Consider the following 11444-nt stretch of genomic DNA (forward strand, 5'->3'; position numbering starts at 1 on the left):
TGGGGGGGGGGGTTGCTCTGTGACTTTGTGGCGGGGGAGGGCAGTTACAGATCTTATGCAGCGGTCCTTATCCTGGCTCACAGATCCACGCAGCAGGGGATCTGTAACCCTACCCCCCCTGCCAGAAAGTCACATAGCCGACACATACACACAGTCCCACCCAGGAGTGCTGGCAGGCTCCATTGAAATAACCAGTCCACCAGTGCGGAGCCTGTCATTCCGGGAGTTTAGAAGCATCATTTGCATCAGAACACTAAACCCGCCCCCCGCCACAGTCTGCGTCCCCGGTTTAAAATATTCCCGCGAAAACAGCAATACAGACAACGGTGTTCATTAACAAAATCGAAATGATTTTATTTTTTGGGAAGGGGAAGGGGGTGAAGGGGGTATGTAACTGGAGAGGATAGTCAAAATGGACTGGGTAAAGAAACGGGGGCAGGTTCAGCTTTTCTGTCCACAAACTGAAAAGTCACTGGTTGCCCTGCTCACTCAGGAACCTAGCTTTCAAAGCCTCCCGGATGCACAGGGCGTCCCGCTGGGATCTTCTAATGGCCCGGCTGTCTGGCTGGACGTAATCAGCAGCCAGGCTATTTGCCTCTAGCTCCCACCCCGCCATAAAGGTCTCCCCCTTGCTCTCACACAGATTGTGGAGCACACAGCAAGCTGCAATAACGATGGGGATATTGGTTTCACTGAGATCACAGCGAGTGAGTAAGCTTCTCCATCTCCCTTTGAGACGGCCAAAAGCACACTCCACCACCATTCTGCACTTGCTCAGACGGTAGTTGAACAGTTCTTTTTCTGTGTCCAGGGCGCCAGTATAGGGCTTCATGAGCCAGGGCATTAGCGGGTAGGCTGGGTCCCCGAGGATGACTGTAGGCATCTCCACATCCCCAAGAGTTATTTTGTGGTCCGGGAAGTAAATACCTTCCTGCAGCCGTCTAAACAGACCAGAGTTCCTGAACACGCGAGCGTCATGAACCTTGCCCGGCCATCCGACGTAGATGTTTGTAAACCGTCCCCGATGGTCCACCAGTGCTTGCAGCACCATTGAAAAGTAGCCCTTTCTATTGATGTACTGGCTGGCCTGGTGGTCCGGTCCCAGGATAGGGATGTGAGTCCCATCGATAGCCCCACCGCAGTTTGGGAATCCCATCGCGGCAAAGCCATCTATGATGACCTGCGCGTTTCCCAGGGTCACTACCTTTGGGAGCAGTACCTTGACGATTGCCTTGGCTACTTGCATGACAACAACCCCCACGGTAGATTTGCCCACACCAAAGTGGTTCGCGACTGACCGGTAGCTGTCCGGCGTTGCAAGCTTCCAGAGGGCTATGGCCACTCGCTTCTGGACAGTGAGGGCTGCTCGCATGCGGGTGTCCTTGCGCTTCAGGGCAGGGGACAGCAACTCACAAAGTTCGAGGAAAGTCCCCTTCCGCATGCGAAAGTTTCGCAGCCACTGGGATTCATCCCAGACCTGAAGCACTATACGGTCCCACCATTCCGTGCTTGTTTCCCGGGCCCAGAATCGCCGTTCAACAAAATCCACATGCCCCATTGCCAACGTCATGTCCTGGGCGCTGGGGCTCGTGGTTTCTGACAGCTCTGTGCCACTCTCCGACTTCAGGCTCTCACGGCGGTGCCGTAGCCTCCTCGCCCGATTTCTCTGCATCTGCCTCAGGGAAAGGTGTATGATAAGCTGCGAGGTGTTGAGAACGGCCACAAGTGCAGCGATGGTCGCAGCGTGATCCATGATCGCAGTGCTGTGGCGTCCGCGCTGTCACTGACCAGAAAAGTGCGCGAACTGATTTCCCGCCGGCGCTTTCATGGAGGGAGGGAGGGCGTTAGTGACGGACGGATGACGACAAATTTTTTTTACCCAGAAGGCATTGGCGGCTCGACCCAGAATTCCGATGGGCAGCGGGGACTGCGGGAACTGTGGGATGGCTGCCCACAGTGCACCGCTTCCAATATCGACGCTCGCCCCGTTAGTGTGGACTCACAAAGTCGAATTACTGTCCTTAGTGTGTCCTTAGTGTGGACACACACGTTCGACTTTGCAATATCGATTCCACATATTCGATTTAAGTAAAATCGAATTACCCTCGTAGTGTAGACATACCCTAAGTCTTAGGAGATGTATGGAAAATTAACAATTACCTATCACACAATACCCCAGAACATTGATGAGTATAACAGTGAGGTTAGTCTCATGTTCAAAAGTTCTGTATTTATGAATGTATTCAAACAAGCAGCTTTCTTGACTAAGACAAGAATTAAACAATTCAATCCATGGATTTCTCTGTGAGTAGTGGACAGTTTAAACTGTCTTCATCTGTTAGCTGATGCAAGTCTCTCCCCCAGTACAAAGAAATTGCATGTCACTTTGCAGATTAAATGAGCAGATGCAAGCTGAAGCATCTGATTTTATATATGCAGACCACTTTTCCTTGAGTTTAGGCCAGATTTGCTCACTTGGGTTCCAAAGATACTTTGCACCACAACCTGCCCTTTGGATCCATATTCCCCTGACTGGTGAAGGCAAGTGGGGAAGTACTGGATCCATTTCTGATTGAGACTGTCAAGGTTTCCCTTCGGAAGTAGGTTGCTCACTTCTGTTAAGGGAACTATGGTATGGTCACTGCTAAAAGAAAACCAAACCAAACAAAAAACAAACAAAAAAGCCCCACCCGAACCCAGTTATCATCCAGTTTCTAACCTTCCATTTAAGATTATGAAAGTTGTGGTGAGACAACTTCCCAAGCTGTCTGGTTTCTTCAGCTCTCTGGTAACATGCTGATATTGTTTATCAGGTGTTTTTGATACCACTGAGTTGCATGTGAACCCTTGTAGAAAGAAAACAAAGGACTGCCCTTCAGTGGCTTTGTTTTCATCTCCTGGAGAGCTCCCAGGGGACAGTTTGAGGCAATTGCTCTTATACCTCTAGGGCTCTCAGAATAGCCATGCCTTAAAGTTATAGACTAAAAATGAGGTCAGTAATAAGGCACTGCAAATCAGAGCTCCCCCAGGACCAATTACCATTTCTAATTACCTTAGATGGGGCACATACAAATAGTATGCACAACATTCATAAGTGTTACATAATTTAACAGGTTTTTATTAACTTGAAGTACTACAATTCTGGATCTTTGTAAGCTATCTTTTCTTTTCCCCCAAAAACATATTAACTTCTCTACATACTGCTCCATCTACTATCTGCCTCTATCTTGTCTTATGAAAACATTATATTATAAGCTTTTATCCTGATACTTTTCAGGTGGCCATTAATTAATACTAAATCAGAGTGAAATTAATAAGGATATACAATGTCCGCATTGATAAGAAAAGGTCTCATCCAGATTAATCAATACTGAAAGAAGGAAGCACCTATTCATAAAGGGCCAGATTCTGCCAATCTTACCCATGTTGACTGGTACCTTTATACAACTGGACCCCAATCAGAGAGCAGAGATCTGCATGGTCCTTGGAAAGTAACATCTTAATTATGCCAAACAGGCCCCCTCAGCCTGTACGCAGGATTTGTATAACAAAAGAAGCTAGGTATGAGTTGGTTAATGTACTATTTCCTGGCACTCTAGCTGAGACAATGACATTGATATGCCTATTACATGTTCCCCTAAATCTATTTTAACATCCTCAATTTTTAAAAAAAAATGTATTTAATGTCAGTACAATACAACTAGAAAAGAGAAGTTGCTTATTTTGGTTTTGGACATCTTATGGAAATGTGAACTCTTTTTATTTTTCAAGGTGGTTCTAAATGTGTTAATACAGATGGAAATGAACCATCTGTTTTAGTCAGCACTTGTATGATAAGAACTGCTTCTCAAGTAGAGCAAATGACTGTGTTGGTGATTAAAAAGGATATCAGCAGTGAGACACAGCTTAATTATGTCATTGAAACTCTGAATGATTATTAAAAACACCATTTCAGGTGCCAGAAGGGTGAATTCAATATCAACCTACTTCCTGCTTCAGTCTTTCAACAGATTTAGACTGACAATGGCATTGAAATGAGTTTGTGGACTTCAATTATAATGTTTTATAGCTGTTCTCTGTGATGACAAGACAGAAGAAATGTTTTTCATCTTCAGTGGATGATTCAGGAGAAGACAATGTCAGACTGCAGCCCAGATGAGCTTTGGTTTATCCTACTTTTTAGTCCTAGAGTTGAAGGGCTGTTATCATTGAAAACATTTAACTTGACGCTCCCAGAATAGTCTGCCTATGTATTTCATATGTAAAAAGAAGAGGAAAATCTAAGATGTTTACAGCACATTTGCTACACAAATTTGTTTAAAACATTGGTCCAGGCTAACATGGTTTGGCCATCGACCAGAGACTAAATTTTAAAACACAAGTAAAGATTCTGGTTCCCCCTTCACAATAATTGGTCAAAATGTGTATAAACCAAGTTACATCTTAAGTACAACTGTTCTCAGCCCAGCATGTATGGGGCTAGAGGCGTCCTTTATTGCATCCCATCCATTTCTCTGTACTCTGAGTATGTACTTTGCACCCACAATAATTTACCGTGTTTAATGTACCGTAACTATGGAAGGGTTATGGCTACAATTTTTATTTCCATCAAAATTCAGTTGGTTCATGCATGGTGCTGATAATCCCTCTACACTTATCAACATTGCTGGGATTAGAGAATGCTTAGCCCTTCCCAAGGCCATGTCTACACTACCCGCCGGATTGGCGGGCAGTAATCGATCTATCGGAGATCAATTTATCACGTCTCGTCTAGATGCAATAAATCGATCCCCGAATCAATGCCCGTACCCCACCTCAGCAGGAGGAGTAAGCAGAGTTGATGGGGGAGCTGCAGCGGTCGACTTGCTGCTGTGAGGACGGCCAGGTAAGCCGAACCAAGATACTTCGACTTCAGCTACGCGAATAGCGTAGCTGAAGTTGCGTATCTTACATTGATCCCCTCCTAGTGTAGACCAGCCCCAAGAGATGCTCAGCCCCTGCAGTATGAGGCACCAAATCAGAGAGCGCCTAAGAGAGCCAACAGAATTCAGAACTCGTCTAGAATAGTGTCAGTATAAATTAGTCAGTCAATTAATGAAAGTTATGAAAGCTCACACAGCACTCATTAAAATATCACATTAATTCTTCACCATCTTTGTAATTACACAATAAAGAGAACTTTAAAAGTGCTTAAACTTTGTGTAATTGTGTCATAAAACTATAAAGCCAAGCTTCTCTCTTTAAGTAGGCAGATGTTTGGGGGTTTTGGCAGCAGGAGTGGGGACATCGTATGTTCTTCCCCTAATTTGACTGCTATTTTTTTCCTCTGCTATCTTTTCAGGACAAGACATCTGCTAACATTTTCCATGTTTTCTTTCAGTTACCAACTGACAGCTATACACATCCAAATAGCTCTCATAAAATTCATGTATTGGTCGGTGTGTGTGTACTGCATATCAACCGCCATCAAGAATATTATAATAGTGGCTGTTTCAAATTATAAAAGCTCATGATGTTTCATGATAGAAGCTTGTGAAATTAACACATAAGTATTAGATCTACTACAGAAAAATGGTCACATTCTAGCTCATGGCAGCTTATCAATGGCTGTACTTACAATTTCATAAATCATATCGGCTATTAATGGAAAAAAGGATAGTTTTCAAAAATTGAAAAATTAAATATAGAATAGAGCAAACAGATGGCTATGGATTAAACATGAAACTGCTATTCACCAAAATGATGGTTAGTATCACAAAGAAGACACTAAATAAGAATGTCTTCCAGTTTACACATTAGAACACAGCTCCAAGTGAAATATTTTATCTATACATCGATTTCACTTTTAATCTCTGCTTTGTGATATAGGATTTGCCATACTAAACCAGACCACTGATAAATCTAGTTTGGCATCTTACCTCTAGTAATGGCCAGTGCCAGATGCTTAGACCTAACAAGTCCTATACACTGTCTGAGAGCCTGTCAGAAGTGTATTTTGAGAGAGAGAGAGAGAGACAGACAGACAGAGTCCCCCCTGCTCTTCGTTCTTGTGTCTGGTGCCATAATGGCCTGCAGCAGCAATTGCAGGGAAACTCCCGCTCAGTCCTTGTAGTGCTGGTCTGAAGCATACTCACAGCATATGGTATCTTGGGAGCATTTAGGTGACGAACTATAACAAATCTCTACTATGAATGTAGAAACAGAATTTTCAAAGGCTTATAACTTGACCAAATATCGGGATTTTTTCACAGAAACAGCAAAAAAAAATTACCTATTCCAGCCTCAGAAGTTAAATGACCAAATAAGTTGCTCCGGAATACCTCTCATGGGAAGGGGCCAGAAACCTCATCAAATATGGTCCCGGACATGTGTAGGTAGAATGGAGAAAAGGTATATAAAGAAGGTGGTTACCGGACCCTTTTTGGGAATTTCAGGCTTGACAGGATGGTGTAAGCTGAAGTGGCACATTCCACTTAAGATATACCCCACTGGCTCCCAGTATTTTCCATGGTCTCTGAAAGTCTGAGAGTATGACACCCTTAGAGACTTTTATGCTTTATGTTTCTATCTTTGGGGGAACTTTATTCATTTTGCACTAATTTGGGTTTTAATGTCCTTATCTATGTGACTCACCAACCTCATCTATTAAAATAAATTTTTCGTAGCCACTGAAATTCATAGCCAGTTATTTGTGACAACTGGAAATTGCACCCCAAATTCATCCTGGTTACACAGTGAATAATTCTGCAATCAGTGGAAACTGCAAGTGGAAATTAGATTGCTTGAATATAATTATGTGATAAGAAATTTACCAGGATGCCGGGGTTGTCTGTTAAGTTCATGGTGGGGCCCTGGTTTAGTGAGGAAAAGCACCTTGTAGAATCACCTACCTATTTAATGAATCCCAACATAAAGATACTATCCGCAAGTAACATCTAGAAGGGATCCTTTTTGTGAATAAAAAATTAAGAGTCTATTTTAAAATAAATTCTTAGGTTTCTAATAGATAAAACTCTCCAAGGTTTGTGCCTAAGTCAGCCTACAACAGAAAAATAGTATTTCTAAAGTTACTGACTTTTCAAAACCTAACCACATCTGAGGGGGAAAAAGAGCATCAAAAGTTTGATGTGCATAAACTACTAATTCAGAAAGAATAAAAAACAGACTCACCCGATAGCAGCATAGGGTCCTTGTCAACAGATTTGCGGACTTGATCTGACTCTCCAGTTAAAGAACTTTCGTCAATTTTAAGGTCATTTCCTTGAATGAAAATCCCATCAGAGGGCAGGAGATCACCTATTAGTTAAGACCAAGGTAAAAGAAAACCAGAGAGGCTTAATAAGGTAGGTGGGGGGGGGGGGGGAGTGAGTGAGAGGTCCTATAACGTGATTAATCTTATAAAACATTACTACAACTCAACAACAATTAAAATAACCATTTAACTAAACCAATAGCTCTCAAACTTTCCAGACTATTGTACCCCTTTCAAGAGTCTGATTTGTCTTGCATACCCGCAAGTTTCACCTCACTTAAAAATGCAAAAGTATCACAGCACACTAGTACTGAAAAATTGCTGACTTTCTCATTGTTACCATATAATTAGAAAATAAATCAATTGGAATAAAAATGATGTACTTACATTTCAGTGTGTAGTATACAGAGCAGTATAAAGAAGTCATGGTCTGTATGAAATTTTAGTTTGTACTGACTTCGCTAATACTTTTTATGTAGTCTGTTGTAAAACTAGGCAAATATCTAGATGAGTAGTTGTATCCCCGGAAGACCTCTGTGTATCCCTGTTTGAGAACCGCTGAACTAAACAACTGATGGAAGACTACACATTATAACAGTTCATGTCAGCCTCCATATTCCTGGTCCTCCCAAACTCTATAGATAGGGAGTGTGTGGAGGGGAGGGCCTAGATTTTAAGCCAATGCTATGTCAACAAGAAGAGAACTCCTAACATGGCACATGTTGCACCTTCAAATCCCACCGAAGACAAGTTTAACTTTTTTTTTTAAACACTTTTTTAGAATGTGACGTTTCCCATCCCAGAGAGAAGTAGCAGGCAGCCTCCTCGGCTGCTAGAAGATCAAAGGGAGATGCTGAGCACTGACAGGGCTTATGGGATTTCTCACTATGTAGCACTGGTTGACAGGGCTGCCAAGTTTTGTGCCCTTCATGCGACACTCAAGCACCTGATAGACCTATCATGAATTCCCACAGCCTAACTAGATCCTCATTTTCTGGGTTGCAGACATGGTCCTGTAGCTGCTCTGCCTACATGCGGAGCCTCTTTTGCAGGCCACCAAGCAACCACTCACAGCCTCCCCCTCTCGCTACTCCCTCTGCAGCATCCAAGAGAGGAAGAAGCAGTTGGCAGGATCAGTGTTAGAGCTCATGAGAAAAGTTCAGACAAAACATCGTTTCACTGAAATCTGTGGATTGGGTGAAATCAGAACATTGCGCAGAGGGAGTCTGACCTCACCACAGTACACAGAACCCTCCGTGCCAAGCAGGTTTCCAGCCAGCTCTCCCCCAGGCTCCTTGGCGGAGCCCAGGCTTCCAGCGTCTACAGTTCCCGGGCAGCCCCCACGGCGGACTGCACCAGGGTTCCATTCTCCTTTGCAGAGAATCTCAAAATCAGGGGAGGAAGGAGGTTGTTTCTCATCAGAAAGAATCCAAATATAGAAATATTGAAATCCTCCATAGAACATAATTACCTTTTTCTGTGCAGCTCTAATCAGTAGCAGCATTAGCAACAGCAATTGTAGACATCAGAGGCAAACAGTAAAGGGCCTACTATTAGCCTCTGGCTCCCACACCTTGCCCTGAGAAATCTCCCCCATACACCCTCCCCACCTGCAGCACACACCCTAGCACTCTCCAGGCATCCCCCAGCATCCTCCTAACTATCCAGCACCCCTAGACACCCTCTCACAACTGAGAACCTACATGTTCTGCTGCTCCAAGTCCTGCTCCCACCACTGTGGTGTGTTGACCACAAGACATTATGAAAATTAACTGCAAACATGCAAAGTAGCTCATCAAATAACTTGCCTGGGATGGGAGTCTGACAGTTCCCTGTGCATGAGTAGAATGGCAAGATAGCAGCAAGAAGGATCTGCTTTTGTGGTCGGAATAATTAAACTAAACATTCTGAATATCAGAAGCTTAATTTTCAGAAGTGCTGAGCACTTCCAGCTCCCATTTAAGTTAATAGAATTTGCAGGTGCTCAGCATTTCTGAAAGTCAAGCCAATTTTAGTTAGATGTCTAACTTTAAGGCATTGAAGTTTGAAGATTGTGTCCACACTTCTTTTCAGACCTGCTCTCATACTTCTGTTTTCTCACAGGTTTCACTCTAACGAGCTTTCATTAGCACCACTAGAATTAGGCCACAAAATGACAAGCCCACATGTCAGGTCATGCTCTTTTTTTACCTTAACAGCATTCACCTTTACCACTGGCAATTTCAATAGTGAATCATTTTTGTCTTTTATATCATTTGTAGAGCAGTCAGTCCCAAAATTAACTTTCGCCCCATTGTATTGTTGATTGAAACATCAGTCTTTCCCAAAGTTACTGAAGACCAGATAAGTAGTTGTGAAAATATATCTGAGGAAACTTACCATATTTAACCTGTGCAATGTCACCAACTACTATCTCTGCCACTGGGATTTGAATAACTTGTGCACCTCGGACCACAGTAAATTTCTGTTCCTGCTCAATACGACTTTGAAGCCCACGAAATTGCTTCTCCTTGCTCCAGTCATTAAAGGCAGTGACGAGTACAACACAAACAACAGAGAGTAGAATAGCGGCACCTTCAATCCAGCCAGCTTCTGCCTCACCTTCATCTTCAGCTCCTCCTGATACAGTAGCACAACCTGGAAAAACAAAGGCAGAAATAGCCATAAAAAAGAGCTGTTTAGCCAAAGCAAAGTTTAGACTGATTTTATCAGATTACAAAACAAAGAATTAAAACACAGCCAAAGAATCGGTGGAAATATACTCTCTTTAAAATACTAGCTGAAGTACTGAAAGTAGATGTAGTAGAACAGCCAAGCTTTGAGAATACAGAAGCAGAAATTCAGGGGGAAACAATGAGGGAAAATAGGAGGAATGTTGATCAGAATCTTTAGCTGTTTTAATATTTCTTCATGAACTTGTACATTTTGGGTAAACAAGAATTAAATAGATGGGAGAAAAGTAGCATCAAAATCAAAAACAATATGTGGATCAAATATTCCCATAGATAGAGAGGATTTATTCAGAGTCTCAACAAGGAATACAACTGTGAGTAATAAGATGAACTGGGAGCAATGAAATGAAATTAAGGTAAATATCAGAAAAACAGTGAAATCCATATATACCGTATATACTTGATCATAACCCAGTTCATTTATAAGCCAATGCCCCCAAGATGGATAAGTAAAAATGGAAAATTTTTATAACCCGTTCATAAGATGACCCTATAATTCAGGGGTCAGCAAACTTTGGCTCCCGGGCCATCAGAATAAGCCGCTGGCGGGCCGAGATGGTTTGTTTACCTTGAGCATCCGCAGGCACGGAGGTAAACCTAAATAAACAAAGTGTCCCGGTGCACCAGCTGCTTACCCTGACGGGCCGGGACAGCAACAGGTGGGGAAATTTTGGGGGGGGGGAGAAGCTGGGGGTCAGGGGAGTAACCCCTGTGACCACCCCCCACATGACCCCACCCCTAGCCTGGGACCCCCACACGCTCCCCATCCAAACCTTTCCCACCTTATCTGGGGAGGGCCAGGGGAGGATGTCTCTGGCCTGGCTGGAGCTGCTCCGGCAGGCTGGGCAGCGCGGGGGCAGCCTGCTCTGGCAGGCCAGACTGGGCGGCGCGGCCGCAGCATGTTCCAACGAGCTGGGCCGGGCAGCATGGCTGCAGTGTGCTCCGGTGAGCTGGGCGGTGCGGCCACAGCCGGCTCTGGGGGGCGGGGCCGAGAGGCAGGGCTGCAGCCTGCCAGCCCCGGAGCTGCAGCTGCTTTGGAGGCTGGGGGGAGAGCAGCGTGGCCAGAAGCGGAGAGAATCTGGCCCCACCTCTTCCATTCTGGCTCTGCTGGCTGTGCTGCCTCTCCTTGCTCCCTCTGTTGGGGGGAGGGGCTGTGTCCCACCTCTCCCTCTCTATACCCGTTCATAAGCCGACCCCCTTCTCTGATGCTTCCCTTTTTACTAAAAAAATTCGGCTTATGAACGAGTATATACAGTAATTCGACCCTCTGCACTTTTTACCAAATCCCAGTTATGAAAACTGGAGACCGAGGAGATATTTACTATGATAAAATACTTCGTTTCACAAGGATTTGTTACAAATTAACTAATAGTAATTTGTTTAAAACATTAAAAGCATGGACACTACTGCATCTGTCATAACTATAAAGGGAAGGGTAACAGCTCTCTGTGTACAGAGAC

At 43.9% G+C, this 11444-nt stretch overlaps 1 protein-coding gene across 6 annotated transcripts in view; it reads right to left on the reverse strand.

The window, feature by feature from the left end:
- ATP2B2 (ATPase plasma membrane Ca2+ transporting 2) overlaps positions 1-11444 on the reverse strand; it is a 347317-nt gene that overhangs the window by 184473 nt on the left and 151400 nt on the right. For all 6 annotated transcript variants that reach the window (XM_024193613.2, XM_024193612.2, XM_024193610.2 and 3 more), the window contains exons 3-4: positions 9632-9889; positions 7171-7296 (exon numbers count right to left, since the gene is read on the reverse strand). In XM_024193613.2, the coding sequence (XP_024049381.2) occupies positions 7171-7296; positions 9632-9889 (384 nt within the window). The remainder of the gene's footprint in view (positions 1-7170; positions 7297-9631; positions 9890-11444) is intronic.

The sequence above is a fragment of the Terrapene carolina genome, unplaced genomic scaffold, assembly GCF_002925995.2.
Source record: "Terrapene carolina triunguis isolate 2854851 unplaced genomic scaffold, T_m_triunguis-2.0 Scaffold232, whole genome shotgun sequence".
NCBI classification, from domain to species: Eukaryota; Metazoa; Chordata; order Testudines; family Emydidae; genus Terrapene; species Terrapene triunguis.